This window comes from Sphaerodactylus townsendi, linkage group LG02 (assembly GCF_021028975.2).
Source record: "Sphaerodactylus townsendi isolate TG3544 linkage group LG02, MPM_Stown_v2.3, whole genome shotgun sequence".
Taxonomy (NCBI): domain Eukaryota; kingdom Metazoa; phylum Chordata; class Lepidosauria; order Squamata; family Sphaerodactylidae; genus Sphaerodactylus; species Sphaerodactylus townsendi.
In genome coordinates this window covers 139,937,481-139,962,792 of record NC_059426.1, presented here as the reverse complement: position 1 = coordinate 139,962,792, position 25,312 = coordinate 139,937,481, and the positions used below count along the sequence as shown (strand labels likewise).

The 25,312-nt window shown below is 39.7% G+C and overlaps 1 protein-coding gene across 4 annotated transcripts in view; it reads right to left on the bottom strand.

The window, feature by feature from the left end:
• The window catches only part of MIPOL1 (mirror-image polydactyly 1), a 254,510-nt gene that overhangs the window by 187,170 nt on the left and 42,028 nt on the right, over positions 1–25,312 (bottom strand). For 2 of the 4 annotated variants that reach the window (XM_048485909.1, XM_048485910.1), the window contains exons 1-2: positions 21,488–21,545; positions 3,973–4,192 (exon numbers count right to left, since the gene is read on the bottom strand). In XM_048485909.1, the coding sequence (XP_048341866.1) occupies positions 3,973–4,192; positions 21,488–21,524 (257 nt within the window). In that variant the 5' untranslated portion in view covers positions 21,525–21,545. Of the gene's footprint in view, positions 1–3,972; positions 4,193–21,487; positions 21,546–25,312 lie in introns of those variants that run through there. The other 2 variants (XM_048485912.1, XM_048485911.1) reach the window with 1 other exon arrangement.

Sequence of the window (25,312 nt, the reverse complement as noted above, 5' to 3'; positions counted from 1 at the left end):
AAAACTTTTTGGATGATTTTCAGATCATACCATTTGAAGATTGGGTGCTAATAGTGATGCAGAAACATGATGTAAGGTAGTAAAAAGGTGTGACAAAAGTATACTGTCTCTTGAAATACTGGTTCCCTTTACCAGGCCTACAATATAATTTAGATATGCATGGACAATATTTTAAATTGAGGTAAAGTCATTCATCTTAAGGAAACCTAAAACTGACATTAAGACATAAGGGGGCAGGTTGATGGAGTGGGGGCAAAAAGTTGAGAAGGGTAGGTTGACAGAGAAGGGTATAGGAGAAAGTGGGGGAACAGGTCAGCTTGAGAAAAAGGGGAGGGGTAGATTGACAAAGAAAGGCTGGACAAAAGAGATGGAGTACATGTCAAATAAAGGGAGGGGAAGAAAGAGAGAAAAATTGGCCACAATCACTGGAGTGTTGTGTGGTTTCTGGGCTGTATGGCCATGTTACTAGAACTACTAGAACATGGCCATACAGCCCGGAAACCACACAACACCCCAGAGAGAAAAACTGTTAGAGAAAGTGGATGAAGGAAATGAACAAAGGAGGAAAATGGGATACACCCTCTTGTGCGTCCCCACTTGTATATTTATTTTTATTTAGTTTTTTTATATTTACAAACCACCCTTCCTGGACAAGTTGGGCTGAGAGCGGCTTACATTATAACCACAATGACAACATCGTTCATAAATTATAATCATACAATATTCTAGTAGCAAAGTCAGTCAAATAGGAGGATACTTAAATCTGGTGACTGGAGCTGTGAACAGGCAAGACCAATCTTTCTGAACCCTGAACAACCACCAGGGTTGTAGAAAAATCTAAAAAAAAATTGGGGATATTTAAAAAACCCAAGTGATAAAAGAAGCACCTATAGCTTTAACAAATGAATTCCCTCAGTGGCCATTGCTAGGCAATCACAGCATTCCAGGTTTGGTTTCTGTAAGTAAAAGGCAGAGAGGCAGGGTCCTCTGTAGGGCTGTTTTAGCCTTTGTGGGAAGACCATTGGAGCCAGGCCTGACAGCAACCACTATGCTCTGTCTCACAAAAAGATATAAGTGGAACTATGATTTCATCTGCTACCACTTCCTTCCCCTCCAACCTACCCTTGTCCCAAAGAACAAGCTGGGCATGGCAGGGCAGTAGCGCCCATCCACTTGCTGCCCTGCTGGGCCCAGCAACAGCCTTCCCAAGCCACTTCCAAGCCGGGCCCATCTTCCTGCCCCACAACTCACCATTTGCTCGCCTGCTCTTAGTCCTTTGGGATTATTTTTCAACTGTGGAAACATACTCTTCTGTTGAACTAATACTGACCACACTTTGTAAGACAGGGTTTAGGTGACTTGATATCACCTTACTTGCATGACTCAACTAGGCTTGGTGGCTTGCTACTCTTCAACAACAGCCATCCTATAAAAGCCAGTATGGTGAAGCAATTAAAGCTTCATAGCGGGGCCTGCTAGACTCAGGTTCAAATCCCCATCTTGCTGTGGAAGGTCACTGGTTGATTTGGGGCCCATCGTATACTTTTACCCCAAACCAATCTCACAGTGTTGTTGTGAAGATCAAAAGAAAGAGAGTAATAGTTGCCTCTGCGGAGAAAGGTGCAAATAAAGAACTAAATGAATAATAAATAAAGCTGAAGATAGGAGGCAGATAGAAGGAAGATTGGTGAATGGTTGAGGAGAGAATGAGCCATGGATATGGGGGTTAACAGGAGTAGGGAAAGAGGAAATAATGCAGGAAGGGAAAAACAGGGGGCAGTGAGGTACCTCCTGGCAAGTCCTTCAGAGTTCCCTAATATGCTACTGGGCCTGGCTCAGTGGCTGGCACCACACAACTGGGCAATAGATTTCCTAGGTAGAGGCTGCTGAAGATTAAGGGGCAGATAAATGTATGTTAAATGTTGGGTCAGAAGGGGTGAAGGAAACGGGAAAGGAAAGAAGCTATGGAGACTTTCAGGAAAGATGAATAAATTGTGGAGGAGGGGGAAATGAGATGCCTCTTGCAAGTCCTTGTGGGTTCCCACTTGTGACAATTATTACTGTAGAGTGGTGTATCAGAATTTTCAGAAGATAGAAAAGAGATGGAAGCAGATTTAATTCTCTAAAATGATCACCTTCATTAACATGTTCAGAAATATAAATATGTCAAATGTTATAATTTGTAATGCACAGCTTAAAATTTAGTATTCTTTATCTCCAGGACTATTATTGATAGATAACAGAACTCTCTCATTCTTCTACTTACCAAAGAATTATTTTTTCCTGTGTTTCTAACCAAGAGCTATTCATTCTATACCCTTTTTGGAACTTGTTTTATAGATAATCTTCTCTAGTAAACTCACTGTTGTAGGTTTTCTAGACTATGTGGAAAACCCACAACAGTTTTCTAGGCTATCTGGAAAACCCACAACAGCCAGCCATTAAAGCCTTAGTAACACTTATTGTATAGACAATTTCCTTTGCCATATTGCCTTATGTCATCCAGTCTGAACACTCTCCATACTTGATTGTTTATTATTATCCATTGTCATCACCTTATTTTAAACATCTCTATGGCTGTTTCTGCATAGCCCAAAACCAGTGCACTAGGGATGGTAAAAACACCTCTCCCTCCCCTCCCTTGCATGGCACCCCTCCCCAGTGGTGGGATTCATATAATTTAACAACCGGTTCCGGTGGTGGGATTCAAATAATTTAACAACTGGTTGTTTACAAGCACCATTTTAACAACCGGTTCTGCCGAAGTGGTGCGAACCCGCTGAATCCCACCACTGCCCCTCCCCCTCCCTTCCCTGGGACAATGTTTGCACAGCTGCCGCTGATGCAGCACAGCAGTGCCGTGTTCTCCCCCTCAAATCGGTGGGAAAACACTGCTGTCATGAGCGAGTTTTTTGGAAAGCGGTGTCTTCCTGCTGGCGCTGCGCAAAGGGCACTGGCATGAGGGCGCAGTTTTCAGGCGCTGCCTGTTTGCATGTTTTGTTTACCTTGTCTTCCCTCTGAGGCTCTGGAGGGAGAAGGGACACGCCAATGTTGCCCTCCGACCCACATGGGTCAGAGGGCAGTATGGGCATGTCACTTCCTCCCTCTGAAGCCTTGGAGAGAAGGCAAGGTAAACAAAACACACAGACCGGAGGCGGCTCAACAGAGTGGCCTGTGCAGTTCACAGCAGCTTCGGGGCCACCTGCATGAGACCATGCAAACGGTCCTGTGGCTCCACTGGCATTAATTATGCCGGTGGACAGCTGCTTCTGCTGCCATGCAGTAACGGCCTTTGTAACACCAAAAGAGACTATGACAAGGGTCAGCAACCTTTCATAATCTAAGAACCAAAGTACATCAGCAAGAGGTCAAAAACATCCAGTATAAGAGAGCTCGTTTGTATAACTGAAAATATAAATTCAACATTGCTGATAATTAACATGTTGATGAATAATCCATAAAGTTTCTACAGCCCAAACACTGGTTGTTGGAAGTCCTTTATTAAGAGATGGCACATCAAGGTTTCATAGTAAGTAATACATATATACAAGAGTTCTTTAAGTGATTGTTTTAGGGTACTGGAGTAAATATGTGAATGGTTCATACTTGGATTACTGGCAACTGTTCACCTCTATCATTTACCTTTTTGTAAAGCATCTTTACAAAGTCCTTTAAACTCATAAAATACTTTTCATGCCCTTCCCTTCACATAGTAGTTATTCCAGGAGCCCTCCAACAAATCTTAACACGAAGTTTTAATTTTCTTTCTTAAAGAACGACAATTGACCTGAGATCTGCAGTTTGCAGATCCCTAGCCTAAAACAATTGTACAAATACTTATACTCTATTGTAAACCGCATTAACTCATTAAAAATTGTCAGAGATTTCCATTAGCTTCTCTTGGCAAACCTTGCTTATGATAGTGAAACAAACTGAATATTTTTAAAGATCTAGAATCAACAGTTTGCTTACCTTGACGATGAAGATACAGTAATATTCTTTAGATGCAAAGTTTGGTCAGTAGTTTGCATGGTACTTAAGCTTGCTGTCATCTGACCTAACAGTTCTGTTGGTTCACTGTTAGCCAGTTCTCTGCTTTGCTGAGATTTCATTGAAGGACTCTGAAAATACAGGTAACTGGGTAATAATCCACTTTCTGTTTCCTTGGAATTCTGCCCCAGATCAAAGCATCCTATTTAGAAAAGAGAAACAATTTACTGTTTCATTAAAGAACACAAATGAACTTAAGACATCATAAAGTTAAGTACAATCAAGCAGAGGCGTAGCTGGGCCAGAATGCGCCCGGTGCACACTCTGGCTTTTTCACACACACACCCCGCGGCTTCCCCCCCTCCCACTTACTTTAGGAAACCGAGCAGGCTGGAGGCCTGTATCCTGGGAAATGTAGTTCCCACCAGAACAGGAAGGCCTGTTCTCTAGCCTGCTCAGTTTCCTAAAGTAAGTGTGTGTGGGGGTGCTGCGGGGGGGCACCATAAGGGGGAAAATCACACCCACTGCCCCCCGCAGCACCCCCCACTTACTTTAGGAAACTGAGCAGGCTGGAGAACAGGCCTTCCTGTTTTGGTGGGAACTACATTTCCCAGGCCTGTTCTCTAGCCTGCTTGGTTTCCTAAAGTAAGTGGGGGGCGCCACGGGGGTGCAGGGGAAGGGACTGGGGGGAATTTTGCACCCCCCACGTGACCTAAATTCGTATGCCCGTTGCGTGGCGCACTCCTTCACCCTGGTGGCTTTGTCACTGCAATCAAGGCTATCTACCTTTCAAATAGATACTGGTTTTAATGCCGGCCTAACTGCCATGGTTTCTCCTGCAGAATCTTAGGGACTGAAGTTGTGCCGTAAAAATTGCACTAGCCCAAACGTCAGTCATAGAGAAGTAAAATTTCCTGCATTCTGTGGGGAGAAAGAATGGCTATTAAACTGATTTCTTTCCACAATGGAATGAAGAGTTAATTACATATTATCTCAATCTCATTCTCATACCTAAATACATACAATGTGGAATTATGCATATTAAGATAAGTGATCTCATGAGACCCTATAATTGATCAGGAAACACAGACAGATATCTAACTACCTTAAGGTTTTATTCACCAGGACCTTCTTCTACAAAAGTCCCACTGAATCGATTTGGCTCTTAGGGGATACCTTTTCTTGACAGTCTGAAAATATACATGAGTAGCAAGATAGTAATTTGTTGGACAATTTTTTTTTATCCACCAGGATTTGTTCATAACATTATCCTACCACAAATCACATTATAACATGTAAGCTGGGCAAAGTGGCCTTTCAGGATGAATACAGCACATATTTTGACTCTCCCTTCGGGTTGCAAGTTCACCCCTGGACAGCAGGGGTCATGGAATGGGGTAGGGTTGCCAGCTCCAGTTTGGGAAACTCCTGGAAAGTTCGGGTGGAGTCTGAGGAGGACAAGGACCTCAGTGGGGTATAATGCCATGGAGTCCACCCTCCAAAACAGTCATTTTCTCTAGGGGAACTGATCTCTGTAGTCTGGAGAGGAGCTTTAATTCTGGGAAATTTCAGGTCCCACTGGGGGAGTGGGATACCTACTGCCCCTCTCTACCCATAATCCCTGCATCATTAGGAATGATGCCCCACAGGTGATAACTAGAGTTTTGGAAGAACAGTTCAGATATATTGTTTTGGAATAACACAGCTGGCTTATTTCACTTACTGCAGATTTATATATGACAAGGGGAGCTTTGATGTAAAAGCTTATACTCTGGAAATCTGCTTGGCCTTTCAGGTGCTCCTTAACTCAAATCTTGCAGATTTCTAAACGTTACCTGAACAATTTAAATTGTCCCTAAGCAAGTTATGAGGCTGTATGTTTATCTTTGATATACAGTTTTTATAAATGATGTACAGTTTTTATATTATATACACGCAACTCAACGTTTTCCCCTAAACAGATACACAAGGAGACTATCTTTCACAAGTGTTCGTTTAAGAACAGCCTTTAAAATACACATTAAATAATGTCAGGGCAGTTCTCTGCATGTAAAGTAGACAGTGAAATGGTAATCCAAGAATACTCAGATGAAGTTAATTCCTCAAAAATCTACTTGAAATTGCTGTGCTCTCCTTTTCCTCAGGGAGGAATAACAATGACAACCCCCCCCCCCCAGTTGCTACTAATGCTCTGCTAGTATTATGACAGAAAATTTCCCCTCAAGCTACATTGCTCTAACCTTATAATAAACAGAATGTAACTGGAAGTGAGTCATATATTCGGTTGAATCTCAAATAGTCATTTGTCATGAATAGTCCATGTTTGCCTGGATTCATCCTTATTAAGCCAAACTCTACAAAACCATACAACCTATGATAAAATATAGACTATTCCTCCCTCCTTCCTTCACTAATGAATTGTCCATGCACCAGACCATGTTTTGTCCATGTATCACCCTGAATGGTTTGACACTCAGATAAAGGAGGAAAGTAATATTCTCTGTACCTCTTGAAGACCAAACACTTAGGTGTGTGGCATTTACTAAAAACTGGAAGAAATCTGTAGAAGAAGACTATCAATGTAAGTATTGTGTCTACTAGAAGGTAAAAGAAAATAATGTAAAATGGACCAAGAGGGTTCCTATTCTTCATTAAAGAATTTGAACATGATTCTTAGAGATTCTGATATTCCAATCATACAAAATTAATTGATTGGCCCACACTGTGAGTACATAAAATATGGCCCTGTGTAAATTCACCAGTTTTTTTTAGTAAGCTTTGCAGACCACAAGGAGATGTTTTATGTAGGTATAATTCAGTGTTAGATACCATTTCGCAGAATTGCTCCTCTCGAAAGTTGGAACAGTTCTGGAGAAATCTGTAATTTCAGACCACTTTTGACAAACCATGCAAAGAACTACTTGAATCAATTCAAATTTCCAAACAAACATGTTATATAGGCATCTCATGGAATTGTAACTCAGTTATGGAAGTAGATGATCTGTTTTTCTGAAACGTCCATCATGTGTTTTCCTATACTCTGAGTCCAGTAATTCAAATGAATTACGATTTGGGATCTCTGTATTTATCCACTAGACTTGTGCATGGGGTTTTTATTTTTCATTTCTTTTCATTTTTACTATTCATGTTAAAATGACTTTTTGGTTACTGGATTGTTTTATATAGTTTTGTTATTGTTTCATTTTCACAGTTTTATTAAATTACTATTTCACACTAATTTCAATGGAAGCTCCCCCTCCCTGCCTTGTAGGTAAGTACCTTCATGGTTTTCCATCTAAACTGGACAAATCTCTTGGGAATTGTAGCACACTGTGGGACATTCACATTTTCAAATATCAGACAGAGAGAATAAAGGCATACTTCTTCTGGAGGTAATAAAAGGTACTCATGAAAGTGCAACGTGGAGTCAGAGGGAGGCAAGATTGCAATGATGAAAAAATGATACCACCCCCCCCCCCCTAAAAACATTTTTTGTTATATGGCATTAAAATCAGGATTTTTTCCATTCATATTAATTACAATAATTAAAAAATACCCAATTTTCATAATTCACAATGAAAGGTACACACAAATCTACTGTCCACTGATATCACAGAAGAATACATAACAGAACTGATACTTTTAAATGCCCCTCTATGCAATCCTATTCAGAAGCATGGCTGGGCAGGAGTGTGCCCAGGTGCACACTCAGTGTTTTCCACCCACCTGTGGCACGTGATTTGACAAGAGGATGTTTTCTAATGGTTAATCCAAGATAAGTGTTTTGAATATAGTCTTTTAAGAAATCTGATCTCCAAACTAGATTAACCATAGTGCCCTATTTTAGGTACCGATACTTCTGCCTTTTATAATATTTAATCTGAACCTTCATCACCAGCAAGGCCAATTATTTGTAACTTCATCTACTTGCTTCTCTTCCCTGTTAAAATTTTGATTTGTATACTCTTGAGGGCAGGGAACTTTCCTTGTTGCTAATATCATTCATGCGTATATTTTGCTACCTATGCACAATAATGCAAATGAAGAGCCTCTGGGAAAACTGTAGAAAGGCACTACAGAAAAATCCCCTAAAGAATTCAGTAGTTTAATATTTTTCCCCCTTTCCAGAAAAATTGTTTGTTTTCTTTCATTTTGGCAGATACAGCATTAGATAACCACTTCTCATAGATAGTTAATCATAATTTGGTACTCAATGTCAGCTGTGATCATTAAGCACCCACTGTGTAAATATCACTGAATTCCTTAGGTATTAGTTTAAAATTCTGCACGTGCTATTATTTTCAAGCCTTAGATTTTGAAATATAAATCAGTTTGACTTGGATGTATATTTTTGCCTGTGCTCTAAAGACATTTCTGAGGTTACACACACAAATACACACACACACACACAAACCCACAGAATTGCCAGACAGATAGCAAGAGGGGATTTCAATGAAACACAATGTTCGTTCTAATGGATGGATGATTGTGTTTGGTCTTTTGAAACTTTGAAGTATAGGTAAGTCTTGATCACACAAATTAATAAATCCTAAAGCTGGAGTTAACAATAACCATTACACCCAAATTCTGCAGCTTAGCCCAGGCAATTTTTCAAAAGGTCAGGTTGTGAACTGGAGAAGATCAGGGAGGTCCACCGCATAGCTTTGTTGCCAGGCATCTCCCGTCTGGATTGTTGCAGGCATTTATTAGTATTCGTCAGCAGACTCAACAAAGCAAACAAGAAATTCAGGCACGAATAATAAAATGAAAATGCTGCTATATAACTCTTTGTCATTTAGCAAATATGGGACTTTTTAGCTACATTGTTCCTAAACCTGGGTTACTACTTTAATTTTTCTCCATAGTGCTGACTGAATGAGTATGCATGTGTGTTAAACGGAGAGCTCCCTTAATAACTGCAGGACTGCCATTTAATCCGTTGGTAGATGGACCATTTCCTGTGGGAACTCCAGCTATGACTTCCAGATCCACCAAATAAATCTCAGATTAAGAATCCAAATGAAACCTGCCTTTAGCAGATAAAAAAAATGTCAAGATGGATATAAACAGTAAAATTATAAATTATCTAGGTGTTGCACAATGATTTGATGTGTGTCTATGTGGGGTGGGGGTTGTTTACACTTTCCTGTAGTATCACAACTGCACAAGGTATTCAACCAAATGTCACACTTTCATATTATTGGAGGCATCATTAAAACTGTTTGGCTAAGGACCTTGAAGTGTTTAAGCAGTAGCTCAAAAGTATATTTGTGCAAAGTCGAAGAATAAATTTACATATCAGCAGCAGCTCATAAGGGATGAGTAAATATTCTGTTTATCTCTAGTTGTAATTCAGGTTAGTCTAAACAGACGATTCAAGCTATCATTACAATCTATATGGATTTATTACATAATTTGAGAACACAGTGGCTGGTAGGCTTTAATTCAGACAACCTAGTATTTTAGTTGTCTAAAGAAGCATTGAAGGAGGAGAGAAATACCTATTATATTTTAGTTTTGTTTTTTTACTGTGGCAGTAGGCAGGCCACACTGGTATTATATATGTTCTCATCATTTATCCAAATCTTAATTAGCTAAATTTCTTCTTTTTTTTAAATCTGGAGCAAGGTCATGTCTCTGGACACCCTTTAATTAAACAGAAATCTTCTCTGTTACACAAATTTATTCATATATTAACATTTTGATATGGTACATTTTTATCACATGTAGGTAAAATGAGGGAAGCACACAAAAACTGAGAGTTACGGTGTATCCTTAATTTTAAGCATGCATCATAATAAAGTTAAGGCCACTTTAGGCAATAATGAACCAAAAAAAGATTCTGGTGAAAATAGTCTATTTAAAATGCAGGAGAAATCTCTGATCCTCATTTCATCTCTAAGGCATCTCCCCCAGGGGACATGAACTGGTTTTTAATGAAAAATGTGTTATGTCTTTGCTCGTTGTACCTGGACTAAAGCTGGACTGATTATGCTTCTAGATCATAAAATACCCAGTGAAGGTTTAGAAGCAAAAGCTAAATGTTTTGTATTCCACACAATAATTTTCTTAAACCTTATTTGGAAGCATACAATATGTGATAGGTCTAAACAGGTATAATAACAGCAGCCAACAGGCATAGAGCTCAAACTGAAAATACTGGTGGATACAGCATTAAAGAATAGCATCTTGTACAAGCCTTTGACATAACCAGAACTGGTAATAACAACAGCTCTTCCTTTTTAATGTGCTGCATGTCTATGTTTATTTGTTTTTTTAAAAAAAGTTTTAAAATCTATTTGAGTGTATTGTATTGTTCCATATCAGAAAGAAGTTACTCATCTTCATATTTCTCAAAGTAACCTAAGGCAGCGTTTTCCAAACTTTTCCCCCCATGGCCTGGTTATTTTAAAAACTCTCCTCCATGAGCCACTAAAATGTTTGTGGCCTATTTATTAGTAAAATAAAACAAATTTGAATGTCACCTCACCTAGGCTGGCTCGGCAGGGATGATCAGGCCTCATCTGCACACGGCAGTGTCAGGGAGGCTCCCTGGGGTGCTGCTTCTGCCCCCACCTCCCTCATGGTACCAGTGACTGCTGTGAGCTGCGGCTCTGTCCCTGGCCCCTTTGTGGGTAGTCAGCTGGCTGGGGAGGAGCCCCAAAGCTGCTGTATCATCCCAGCTGGTCTGGCTCCAAGTGGGTGGTGCCCTCCGAGCAAGGGGGGTGGTTGGCCACAGCCATTAGGTGACCCAGCATTCTGCTTTTGTGACCTGGTGGTGGGTCATGACCCACCACAAGGGAAACTCTGACTTAAGGCATTCAGAGGCATTTGGGGAGGTATGGGTCGGAGAAGGGAAAACTATGAAGGAAAGAATGTGGAACAAAATCAGTGTGTGTATATACTGCTGGACCCTAACTGGGAAAAGTCCTGTTTATATCTCCACACGATGCTGAAAAGTAACTGGATAACCTTGGACCAATCACGCTCTAAACCCAATAGGATAAGGATAAAACAGGAATGGGAGGATACTTTATGCTGCCTGAGGAAATACTGGAAAAAACTAAATACTTAATGACAAAAACAATTTAATTCAAAAATAATAACTATAATTGCCAAGGTGCAGCCATGTTAGTTGGTTGCCCTTAGATGGCAACAAATATAGTCAGACCCTGAAATATACAAAATCATATATTCTTATTTTTTCAAAACTTTCCTGACCCTTTTTATTTATTTTATTTTTATTTTATTTTACTTCATGTTGCAGCGGGAACCCAAAGTGGTTTAGAGTGGTGAAGTTTGTTTATTTATTTTCTGTATATTTGTTTCCTGGCCCTCCCCAAAGTCCCTCAGCTGGTCACAATAATAAAAAAAACACCATAAAAATACAATAATTTAAAACCATCAAAAAATCTCCTTAAAAAACCATCCCCCGGTTGGAAATTGATTATCATTCAAACATATCTTATATTAGAATGTGGCATATTCTTCCATAATGTGTACCCTTCTCTGCAGTCCTTTTGATGCTTCTTTGAGCTTGAATGTAAATACAAGAAATATCTTATCTTCACTTAGCCATAAATGGAACCATATATTTCCACACTGATGTTACATAAGTGGAACAGTTTTCCTACTTATATTCAAATAAAATGGGTGTATACCACCATGACAGAACGTAGGGTCGAAGCCAAAGCTTATTCACAATTAGTGTCCCCAGACAGACCAACAATGATGTTAAGCTCCAGATTTTATGCAGTTCCAGGAGATGTGATCCAAGTAGGTAAGAAACTATGAGGTTACTGCTAAGGGGGTAGAGTAGTTCAATACTCCAAGACAGACCACTATTTGCCTTGGCAACCCAACTACTCACATTATAAAGCTGAGGAGAAAGAGTACTGAGTTCTTTGAGCTAAGCTGCTGAAAGTCTGAAAGATAAATGTTCAAGTGAAAGGGGCTGTGGTCTTGACCACAAGCAGAATGCCTCACTGTAAAATGATTTTAAAATGCCTGGTCAACAGTTGTGTGGATGGAGCCTTCCTGAGAGGGTACTTAAATAGCAGTTGAGAGAGGCAGAGGGAGGAGAGGCAGCAGAGAAATAATTGGAAGGTGGTTGGAAGGCAGAAGGAAAAAGTAGCAAAAAAACTATCAGTCAAGATCTTCCAAAAGCTGGATGAGAAAGAGGCTAAAAGAGAAGGAACAGGAACATATACAGTCTAGGAACAGGCTAGAAGATCTTGTCTGACTAGATAGAAAGAGTGCCTCAGCAGCATCAGAGGGAAGACCACGAAGAAGCCTGAGGCAGTCTTTTACCAGGATCAACAGGGAGGTACCAGGCCAATCAAGATTCATTCAGCAGTAAGCCTATGAAATACTGGTTGGATGTAGATTACTTGGGAAATCTGGCCTTTTTATTTGAGCAAGGAAATTGACTATTAGAGCCGCAAGTTCTTTACTTGGTAACAAATACACTGATTTGCATTGTTTAAAAATATTTTTTCTTTATTTAAGACTTAAAATTTTAGTTCAAGAAGACCTGTCTGATAACATGGTGAGGTATACAAACCTTTGAGGTATTAGCAAATGGTCACACCACTCACTTTGAAACCCTATAATGGTGAGAATGTGCTGGACCCTAACTGGGAAAAGTCCTATTTATATCCCCCACAGATGTACACAGTAGACTCTTAATTGTCTATTCATTGAATGAAGATCAGTATACTACCACAAGCCATTTCTACCACAAGCCACTGTTGCTTATAGCAGTTTAAAAGTCTAAATGCTACAGTGATCAAAGCTGAATGTTTGTAGTACCGTGTTTCCCCGAAAATATTAATTTTTGCTCCCAAATATGCGCTATGTCTTATTTTCAGGGGATGTCTTATTTTTCTGCTCCACAGCTGCATGCTCTGGTGTCCTGTTCGACGGGCATTCTTCCAAACAAAAACTTTGCTACGTCTTACTTTCGGGGGATGCTTTATATTTAGCACTTCAGCAAAACCACTACTACGTCTTATTTTCAGGGGATGTCTTATTTTTGGGGAAACAGGGTATGTGCAGGCAATATAACTGAACCTGATCCTATAAGCAGAAAGGAAAGTGCTAAATTAAAAGTTAAGAAAGAAGATTTATCCAAGCATGACAAATTGGCCATTCAATTGATAATAGTGGGAATATTTCAGTTCTGCTTTTCTTGTGGAAAGTGTGAACCACAGACAGACCTATGAAACTCACTCTAAGGCCCTTTCCACATGGGCCATAAACAGCACCCTGGGGACGGCAAAAACGCCGTCCCCAGGGAGCTGTTCGCACAGGGGGCGTAGCTGCTGCGCCACCGTACTGCCCTTGCGCCTCCCGAGCGGCGCAAAGCTGCCGTTTTCTGACCTCGCTTCCCCAGCGAGGTTTATGGAAAACGGTGGCTTCGAAGGCACCATCCCTCCCCCCTCTGACCGGACGACCTACCGTCTCTGCGGCCATCCGGCGCATCGCCGAGGCCTGGGGACATGCCCCCCTGCCATGCAACGCCGGAGCAGTTGTGCAGGGCAGGGGGGCATGTCCCCAGGCCTCGGCGATGTGCCGGATGGCTGCAGAGACAGTAGGTCGACTGGGCGACGGCGCTCAGCGGCGCTGTCTTCCCGGTGGTTTCTGGGACCGTTCGTGTACACCGACCCAACCTCCATCGTGGCCGTGCGGAAACAGCCAGAGTCTTGATAAAGACATTTTAAAATCAGACAACCTAACAAGAGAGTTGGACCCTGCAGAGAGGCTGTGCTAACACTTTTTTCTAGATCAGGGGGCCTTTTTCTAATGCAAGGAATTCTTCTAATGGCAGAAAAACTGCTCATGTCAGGGGAAAGTTCCTTCTGTGGGACAAACAGCCCAATTCAAAGGAGGGTGGTGGTAGAGTGGCTATTGGTGATGTTGCTGCAGCAGCCCATCCATGCTGCCTCCAAAGTTTTAGGAAGTATGGGAAAGGAAAAAAAACAAAAAAACCTGACCACCTGAAAAATCCCATGGGGAAAACTGACTTACACCACACTTTTTGGTGGTGTAAGTTGGCTGCCAGCATAGGGAGCGTTGCTAGGCTGAAAGTCCTTTGTAAGATGGCTAAAGTTGGCTCTCCCCTCAGAATGCTGACACAATCTCCTGCAATGCAGGAGTGATGGCCTGGTTCTTGTGTTGCAGTGCCCTGCCACCAGGGTAAGACTCTCTGTGCTGCATCCATCCCATTTTGCATAGCGCTGGTGGCATAGAATCCAGCTCAACCCTTCCACTACTTTCAATGAGACCCCCCTCCCCTTTCTTTGGACTGCACAGTAAAGAGTTTCGGCTTGCACATAGGAACTGTCAGATTCAACTCATTGTAAAGATAAAAGAAAAGATAAAAGATAAAAGAAATAGGAATTGTGCGGCATACTGTACTCTGTACTCTGTACTGTACTCTGTTGGATTGACGATTCAAAACCTTGGATAAATAACATTTTCATCCTTCAAAATAATATATTTACTAAAAGAAGAGAATGCATTTAGCAATTAGAATATGTTTGCAATTAAATAGAGCTTTCATACTACCTAGCATAGGTTTGGAGCGTCTGCTTTTACAGCCCACATCACTTACTGCATGACAGCATTTTGATGTGCTTCCGGGACTAGTTGTGAAATCAAGAATTTCTCTTTGGTTATCTCTGTACACATGTGAGTTACTAAGAGAAAATCTGTACATGAAACAGAAGAAGCATAACCCGGATCTGCCATGGCCTTTTCAAACACTAAAAAGTGTGCAAAGGGTGATCTGGGCCAGGACCACAATATATGAGTAGAGGCATTAACTATTTCTGCAGTGCCATTTTCTTTATCTCTATAACACTACCACCACCCTGGAACTGCTCTTTGCCCAATGTGAGAAGGAACACATATGACAGGAACACATATGATATTTTAAGTTCTCCTCTGCATGACAAATGTCAAATACATGGAAGCGAGCCATTCTGTGACCCCCGTTCACACTGGGTCCCTGTGTCTGCTTTACCATTAAGACAGAAAGAGAGATCTAGTCATGGATCTCCTGCAATCATTTTTTACTAAGCCAAAGCAAGATCATGTACATGCAAAATTAACTGCAAATACTGCAGAAGCAAGGGACTGGATGCACCAGCAGAACAAAGTTTCTCCTAGACACTGAATTTTAATGTTTGTCGATGGCAGACAGTACCATCCTAAGCAGAGCCACCTCTTCCTAAGACCACTGAAGCCACTGGACTTAGAAGGGTGTTAACTCTGTTTAGAATTTCATCAAGAGTCTCTTAATTTGCACCATAAATAAATAATGCATGACCTATTGTATCATATTTATAATGCTTTATTTGTAAAAAGTCAATTTTTGCCATTCCAGTTTTATACCCAGAAAAACAGTCCTTCACTTAAGTTATTTAAACATTTGTGCATCTGACAGAATGATATAGATTCAGTTTCAAGAGGTCATAATTGCAGAATGTATTATGTTTTTGTATTACATTATGGTATCATTTCATACGAGGGCATTTTAAAGAACAATTATACAGCTTTTAAAACGTTAAAAATAAGAATTCAAAAATCTCATTTTAAAGAATTTGATTTTAATGAACCCTGCCACAATAGTATAGTGAAGAAACGAGAATGACTCATCACTAAGACAGTCTATCCCACGGAGCAAACCCTCCCTCCAAAAACTTCTAGTAGAGACACAATACAGTCAACAGCTAGAAACTACACAAATATAGAACTTTACATTTGAAAAGCAAGCAACATTTTTAATCAAAATAACCTGAATGAAATGAATGAAGGTAGAATAATGCAGAAGTTTGAGTATACCTAAAACCTGAATTGGACACTAATAGAGATTCTGATGAGAGATTAGAAAAACCCAGAAATGCATAAAATAGACTTTACAAATAAATTAACTTGCTTTATTGTAAGAAAAAATCCAGTCAAGATGAGCATATGCCAGAATCTTAGGAGAGGCCAGCCATCTTGGCTAGATTCTGATGAAGTTTATTTTTGTTTACAGATGCCACCATACTAGAATGGCTCTTTCTCTTATTTTAGGCTTGGCTTGTAACTGATTCAGAAGGTATAAAAGGACACTATTTTGAAAACAAAGTCAATCGGCCTTTCAGTATTCCCAGAATCAGCTCAATATTTTTGAGTAACAGCAAAATTATACTGGACTTAAGGGGGAGGGGAGGCTTAAGTGTACTGAATTCACAGTTCTGATGTATATTTTCCAATATTCCAATGGATAGGACTGATTAAGGAATTTGCAAAACAAAGCACTAAGAGCACAATAAATGCATTAGCCTACACTGTCCCTGCCTTTTGTACTATGAAACACATTTGTTCTTGTCAGCATTAATTTCAGATCTGTATTATCTTATCAACGAGCACACAATACCCACTCTATGGCAAGTCAAAAAGTTTGGGAATTGTATGAAAGCACACAGTTCACATTAGCCAACTGATTTTGTGGCTCATTGTGTGAAAAGATTATGCGAACCAAGGAAGTAAAACATTAATGGAACCTAGCAGGTAATGTATAATCAAATTTAATGCTGTAATTGGCCTTTGAAGCAGTTAACCTTTTTAACCTTTCTTAGGGTATAGTGACCCCTAAAGGTACTAAAGTTGAACTGGTTGTAGAGGTTCTAAAACACAGAAGAGTGAAAGAATAACGACATTTGGACAGGAAAAAGGAAGTCCCATGGCATCTTAAGACTGTTTGTGGTGATACTAACCAAGACTTCCTTGAGCTCACTTTAAATCAGTGATGTGGTGATTGCCTAGAAGTGGATCAGCAAGTGGACAAAACAACTGTTCAATGGGCAGCTATAACTCAAGGAAATATTACTGATAGATCTCCAAACAGTCCCACTATCAATAACAGGAAAGGGAATCAATATTAAAGCAAAATATATAACCCAAAGATGATTTAAAACATGTTACTACAAAAATTTCTGGGTTTTACAAAGCATTTTCCTTATCAGTTCTCTATTTCATTTATGTGATTATGGTTTGGTCAACAGAGCTACTTGGGCCCTTTCCACACATGCAGAATAATGCACTTTCAATCCACTTTCAATGTACTTTGCAGCTGAATTTTACTGTGCAGAATAGCAAAATCCACTTGCAAACAACTGTTAAAGTGGATTGAAAGTGCATTATTCCACATGTGCGGAAGGGGCCATACAAGATCAAGCAATAGATCCAATTTGTCTATGATCCAATTCCCAACACTTCTTCCCACTCACATATTTGAATGTGTTAATTCCATGTTAACTGACTTGCCAATACACCATGTTCCCAGAAGAGTAGGAAGGCTCAGTGCTCTAAGCATGCTAGATAATTTTAGCAGGATTTCATATTCCTTTTCAAACCACACTCCAATCCAAACTCCACAGAATGTGGGTGTTGTCACAGAAAGGAAAGTTAAAGAAAACCCTTTGTTTTAGAGAAGGATTAATCAGGTGAACTTACTGCATTGGAACATTGGCTGTCAACCACATGGTGATTCTTTGCATAACTGGAACTGAAGACAAATGGGGCAAGTACATAGGACAGTTGACACTTCAGTAGAATCAGTTGAAACTCAGGATCGGGACTATGAAATATCACCTTTGAAGGACTGAACCAAAGGCATAAGCACTGAGCAAGCAAAGGGGAAGGCAAGTAAGCAATAGGGATGCTGACAGATTAGGCCAAGGAACAAATGAGAGTAGGCAGGCTGACAGATGAAAATACCTGGATCAAGGCTTGGAAGTCAAACAAGCAAGGCCTGAATGTGGCTGTTGTCTGGCAAACAAAGATCCATGATGTGACTTGGACATATTTTTCAGGAGGCCCAGATGTATTTCAAAGGGGTAAAGATATGCTAGGATAGGGAACTGGCCATGATTCAAACCAGTCCCCCCCCCCCCATACACTGAAAGAAGAAAAGTAATACTGTCCCTTGTGCTTATATTCCATAGCCTGGTAGAATGAACCACAAAGAGTTAACAGCAGATGGATCAGGGATTCCTGGCTTGAATCGTGGTCAAGAGTAACATATATGATCCCAGAACCCAGTTCCCAATGTCAAACCTCAAGTCCCAGTCACCAGCTTTAATAACCCCCGTTTCTCTCAGTTTCTTTGTTCCTTCATAGTACTCTATCTTTAAAATGACTAGCAGAATGAAAGCCAAAGCAGGAGGCTGCTTTTGACACTATCTTTCTGCAAATTAATAGGATCAGCATCATATAGGGGGCACTGCTAACCAATAAACTCTCCATGCCTGAAACTCTAACACCACAGCTATATACAATTTGCAAGCCACAGCTGACATAGTCTGACTGCCTTCCCATTTTTATAATATTCTTATTGTTGCTGAGCCAAGAATGTATAGGGTGCTTCTGTCCAAAATTTTGACCTACACAGACATTCTTCAAAAAGAACCCTATGAGTAGAGATTTTTAAAAATTGCTGATGATGGGGAACGAAAAAGGATGCAGTGATTTATGTTGATATACTTTCTCTTATTTCCATCACACTCTAGACATTATAAAAAAATGAAGATAATACAGTTCCTGAAGTCCATCTTTAGTGAAAAACCAATGTGACTGTCTAATGCTTGGAAGCCAACAAGACCACTCTAAAAAATTTTCAAATCTCCATTTGTACACTTTTATATTCGTAAGGTTTTAATCCCTTTTTTTTTGCTGTACAATGTATTGAACAAGCTAGAAATCCCATATGAAATGATCATGCATTGAGATTTAGTCAGAGGATGTATCAGTACAGAAACAAGACCTTAGAGGCAAACAGGAACAACCGTACAGGCAAACAAATGCTTCACAGACTATATCCTATCCTTCACTTTACTGAAATATCTCAGATGGAGCTCTTGAATAAGCTATAATTGCACCAACCAGCTCTTTGGGAAGTAAAGTTAGTTGTATGTCTATATTTGGTTCCTCTTGTGATCACTGAAATTATTTCTTTTGTAAAAGAGCTCCACACATGCACACAGCTGGACAAGAGGGACCTTGGCTCAGAGTGGCTGAGTATCCATGCAAAAGGTCCCAGGTTTGAACCCTATTACATTCTGCAATAATGATAGGGAAATACCTTCCTCTGATATTGGTGAGCTGCTGCTAAACACAGTAGGCAAAGCAGAGCTAGAAGACTTAGTATAAAGCAGCTTGGACCCATGCTATCTCAGTGCTTAGGATCCACCTATCATTTAGGGTCCGTGACCCAAAAGATATCTGGCTTGCCTCAGCAGGACCAGGTCATTCTCTGCCCTGATCCCAGACTGATGGAACGCTCTACCTAATGAGAACCAGGTCCTAAGGGACCTAACACAGTTCTGCAGGGCTTGAAAGATGGAGCTATTCCACCAGGCATATAGTTGAGACAGTTACAGTTTTTCATCTGGTCCCCCCCCACCATTCTCAGCCATTTTGTATCTTTTGCTGGATATTATCTCACCTGTTCCCCTTGGTGGTTTACAGAAGTCAACACTGTATATTTTAGTAAATTATGTGTTGGTTTTATTGGTTTTAAATTGATTCTGTATTTTAGATGTTGGCTGCCCTGAGTCTCTGACGGGAAGGGTGGGGTATAAAATCATGCACGTAGGTAAGGGGGGTTCTCGGGTTTGAACCCCTCCCATTCATGTCCGAAGCTCCGCCCACCCGTTCGTGGGTTTTTAAAATGTTTTAGTGCTTTTTCGGTTTTTGGCCTGCAGGGGGTGCAATGTTTGGGCTAGCAGCACCAAACTTTCAGGGATTGTTTGGGGGACTCTCCTAATGATACTACCCGGGTTTAGTGAGGTTTGGTTCAGGGGGTCCAAAGTTATGGACTCCCAAAGGGGTTGCCCCATCCTCCATTGTTTCTAATGGGAACTAATAGAAGATGGGGGCTACATTTTTGAGGGTCCATAACTTTGGACATCCTGAGCCAAACTTCACCAAACCTGGGATGTACTATCAGGAGAGTCTCTTATTGATGCCACCCAGGTTTTGTGAAGTTTAGTCCAGGGAGTCCAAAGCTATGGACTCCCAAAGGGGGTGCCCCCATCCCCCATTGTTTCCAATGGGAGCTGAGGAGATGGGGCTACACTTTTGAGGGTCCATAACTTTGGACCCCCTGAACCAAACTTCATGAAACCTGGGTGGTATCATTAGGAGAGACTCTTAAAGATACCCTGAAAGTTTGGTGCTTCTAGCTTAACCACTGCACCCCTGACAGCAGGCACCCCCCAAATTTCCCCAGATTCTCCTTTTAAATCTACCCCCTTCGGCATGGATTTAAAGGGAGAATCTGAGGTCCTCAGTTTAGAAGAAGAAGAAGAGTTTGGATTTATATTCCCCCTTTCTCTCCTGTAGGAGACTCAAAGGGGCTTACAATCTCCTTGCCCTTGCTCCCTCACAACAAACACCCTGTGAGGTGGGTGGGGATGAAAAGCTGTGACTAGCCCAAGGTCACCCAGCTGGCGTGTGTGGGAGTGCACAGGCTAATCTGAATTCCCCAGATAAGCCTCCACAGCTCAAGTGGCAGAGCATGGAATCAAACCCGGTTCCTCCTGATTAGAATGCACCTGCTCTTAACCACTATGCCACATTGAAAGTGATGCTGTTTTAGGGTGGGGGATAATCCACCCCCAAACAGCATCACTTTCAATCAGTTGTTTCTAACCAGGGGACCCCAGATTCTCCCTTTAAGGTGGATCTAGTTTAAAACTTACCATTGAAAGTGATGCTGTTTTGGGGGTGGGATTCCTGCATCCCACACAGCAGCTTCTGCCCCAGGGTGAGGTGGGGGCGCAAAACTCAGATTTTGCACCAGGCTCCATTTTCCCCCTCTATGCCTCCAGCCCAGAGGGGAGGGGCAGGGGAGGGCAGGGCAGGGGAGTCTGCCATCCCCGACCTCGGAGAGCTGCTTTTATAAGCGCTAGGCCAGGGGCGGGGCTTGGGGAGGCGTGGCCATGCCCTGGGGCGGGTGGGGGTGTGGCCCCACCCCGAACCCCCCCATAAAAAATTTATACCTCTGTCCCTGTATAAAATCAATCAATCAATCAATCAATCAATCAATCAATCAATCAATCAATCAATCAATCTATCTATCTATCTATCTATCTATCTATCTATCTATCTATCTATCTATCTATCTATCTATCTATCAAAATAAAACTTGGTATTTTGGAAGAACATCTAGGAGGCAAACTATTACACTGGAGAAAAAAGATGTGCCTGTCTACGCAAAGATGTTGGACTGTGGCAGAAAGTAGCCAAGGGATAAGTATCACTGAAATCTAACTTATTTGAAACAAAGGAAAGGTTCCTACAGAAATAAAACGTACAAGGAAAAACAGTGTTACATGTATTATATCACAGAAAGTTTTAAAAAAATCTGTATTGAAGTAATATATTGGAAACTATGTTCATTTCAAGGGGGGGGAGGTTTTTTTTAAAAGTAACTTTTACCTACCAACAAGAATAAATGCATTCCAGACCACACCTAACATTGGTGTAACCTCTACCAGAGGTTCGGTACCTCAGCAGTTTTCACCTTTTGACCAGTCCTTCATTTGTATTTCTGAACTTGTTTGAGCTGGCAAGGACTCTGCATCTTGCTCCAAGATTTCACAGCTAAAATAAAGCCAAGTCTAGATAAATAAACTTAAAACAATATATCAGAACACGCCTATACCTTGCCCTTATTTGTCAGAGAATTTACAAGACAAATGACTAAAAAATGTTTATAGCAGGATAATAAAAACTGTTTATTTAAACAGTTGACACTAATTTGACTTTCACCGTAAAAGATTTTTTTGTTCACACTTTCGGTTTATATAGTGATTTATTCAGCTCTCTGTTGCATTTCATGATGGTGTTGAAAAGCATTTTAGTTATCCAACCCTGATTCTAGCAAGAATGGCTAAACATCAGACTGAGAAGGTCCACTAAAAAAAAACACTTTTCCCTGTAAACATACATGGCAGTGTATGTTTACAGGATTATGCCACATCATGGTTTGGGTTGGTACAGCCCTATTGGGCTGAGTGTGTATGTGTGAATAAATATATATAAATCATCACGAGATAACAATTCCCAAAATATTTTCAAATGCAGTAATTTTTCAGGTATAGAAACATGTTACTGGGTCTAATATGAAATATCATTGAAATCCATTGAAAATTGCCCTTGACATTGCTACATTATTAATATGAAATAAAAAAGGAAACTTTTTCATATTATTAATAAATGCCCTAAGATGGCAAAAGCTAAATTAAAAAATTAGAGAGGTCACAAGTTGGGTCTACACTAATGGTCTGCAGCATTTCACAATAAGTTCATTTTCAGAAGTGAAAACTTTTATTTTAAGTCAAGAATTAACAGCTACTGCAGCTGGTGTTTAAACTCTAAGAGTACACAATGAAAGCAGGACAAGTGTTTTGAAGGGGCTTTCTTTTCATAAGTGCACGAAGGGGAAAAATTACCTCATAACTAGCAATCTAACTTCCTTACAAAAGTTATCAGATGAAGCTGTAGCTTCGACTCTTCCCCCCCCCCTTTTTTTCATTTCTACGTAACTGTGCTGATTTGGGGTTGGCAATTCCCCCTCCCCCTGCCAAGTTTCTCATTTACTTTTGGATTAGCTGAAAATATAGAAGGTTATTATTAATATCAAAGAAATATGTTTAAATCAATGAACCCTTTTCTCAACATATTGCACAAAAAGGTTCACAATAATTGCAGTCTTTTAATAAGGTATTCACATAGCAAGAGATGAAGAAAATACAGTCTTTAATAACCTCTGGAGTATTTTAAACCATGTCTTAGGGCCTTAAAGCGCCTAGTAATATACTATTTAAAACCACAATTTTATCCCTCCACAATATACAGTCATACTTCCTCGCCATTTACCCAGCTAATGAATGCCAGCAATTAGTAAAATGTAATCCCACTGCACAATCATTTTAATGCTTTTAGCACTCAGAAAAGTAAACACCAAATTAATACTGCTCAAGCCATATCAGATCCTACTTGGAAGCAAGCAATTATAGTTCAGCTCCTCAGGTGTAATTAAATGATTGGAATGATTTAGTTCCATAAATGCAAGTTAATTCATAAGCAAGCAACAAATATACTGGGAGTAATTATAAGAAATATTGGCAGTCTAAGCAGGGCATGCTCTTTTATACACCTGGTATAGGAAAATGCTGCCCTCTCCTGGATATGTACTATGAATATCCATTCAAATAGCCACACTAGTTTGCAGAATGAGAAAACACAAGGTGAGAAAACATTAGAGACCTTGAAAGCTAAAGGCAGTCTTGCATTTTGCATACACAAATACAGCCATAGCCTTAGCAAACTGCTGACAGGACTCAGCTAATTTTCAAATGACCACAGTTTTTCATGAGAATAAGTCCTGACGATCTAACAAGGATTCATATTTCCCCTTCACAGATATAAACTCTGTCTAGGAAAATACATGTTCATGCTGTCATGTAAGAAAAAATATACAAAGGTCTATTACTGGACAGAACAAACACAGATTCTGAAATGGCTTCTCAATGTAAATACCCACAAAAATATAGACTTCACTCATCACGCAGGACAATGGACATGCTGCGTCTTATACTTTTTCCTTACAGAGAGATTATATTCACATTTGAACAAAATAACTCCCAAAGGACTTCAGTCTATTCTTGGAGCACACAGATTGCCTTAAATCATAAAAGGGACACTGCTGTATATCTTTCCCAAAAAAATAAGGATTCCTATTTTATACATATATAAAAAAACCTTAATGGTTTTGATGCCAAAAAACTAAGCATCCACTACTAATCAGTAATGAATCCATACAAGGGGCAACATAAATATCATAATATTTCATAAGTGCACGAAGGGAAAAAAATTACCTCATAATTAGCAATCTAGTTTTATTATTATTTTACTATTTTATTATTCAAAATAATCTTTAATAGTGGCCAAGATTTTAAATAAAGGGATGAAAAGTTATACAAATGAAACACTGTAAACACCAGAGCAATTTATTTGAGGAGCAGAGCAAAATGAGTATTAAATTATTTCATAATGTTTCATTTCATACCACAATGTTACAGTTCATGCCACAATAATCTTCCTTAAAACCCAGTGAACGGCAAGCTAGTTGGTATCTAGTTGATACCTTTGGAATCAATGGGATCTAGACAAAACTATCCTGAGTTGGACAGGAGCTGAAATCAATTGCATTAGATCTAGATCTAACTCAAGGGTTTAATTCTAATTGCTATTATATATTTTTCAGCTGGCTAATATTTATCCAAATGACTAATATTCCTTATATAAAGAAAGGACACTGGGGTGGGGGGGGGGGAAGGGATGAAACCACTGACTCCTTTTGAAGGGATATGGTTAAATTTGCCAGCATTTTGAGAAGGCAAAACAAGAACACAAAACATATCAAAGAAAAACAGAATTCTCTATCCAAACAACTAAAAGTCAACCAACCAATTACTTAATTTTTTAAAATGTACAGTTTGAGGGGAAAGTATGAACTTTCAATGGTGTGGTTTAGTCATTCTTCATTAGATTTTGGCAACAAAATGTGCTTATCTCATTAATCTTCAAATGCTTAACACATAGAGAAAATGGATAAAATCTGTATCAGGATTACGCCCCTGGCAGGTATGAATTCAATTATTGTGTTAGCATTCTTATTACTAATTTTAAAATGTACAGCACATTTACTTTGCCCTTTAATGTCATGGTCTTATTTTTCTATTCAAATCTTGTTCACTGTAAGTTAATTGCTTTTGGAAACTACTTATTATTCATGTAAAAATTAATGTGCCAATGTGTTTAAATCCTTTTAAATGACCATTCATGCATCCTCCTTCTTTAAGTACTGATGAAATCTGTCAAAAAACTCAGTGCAAGATGGTCTTAAAGAAAGTTCCAATAAAGACTTTTTTTCTGCTAACATAAGATTTTCATTTTCACCAACTTTAGTTAAATTCCATTAATTTTTTAAGCTGCTTTTAATAAATTCACCAAGTAAAATTTTTTAGGCCCCATAGTCTGTCATCTGTGTTCCAGCTGACTTTATGAATATTAATAACAGTGTTATCCTGATTAAATAGGCTTCATATGAAATCCCTGTGAATCCTATAGCTCAGACATCTCATTTTTCCAACTCTTTATGAATTTGGATTCAAACATTATACTGGAAGAAATCTTCAAAAACAGATCTAATGGTACATTTGTGTATCCTTAAGCAAAAATGAGATCTTCTCATAATTCA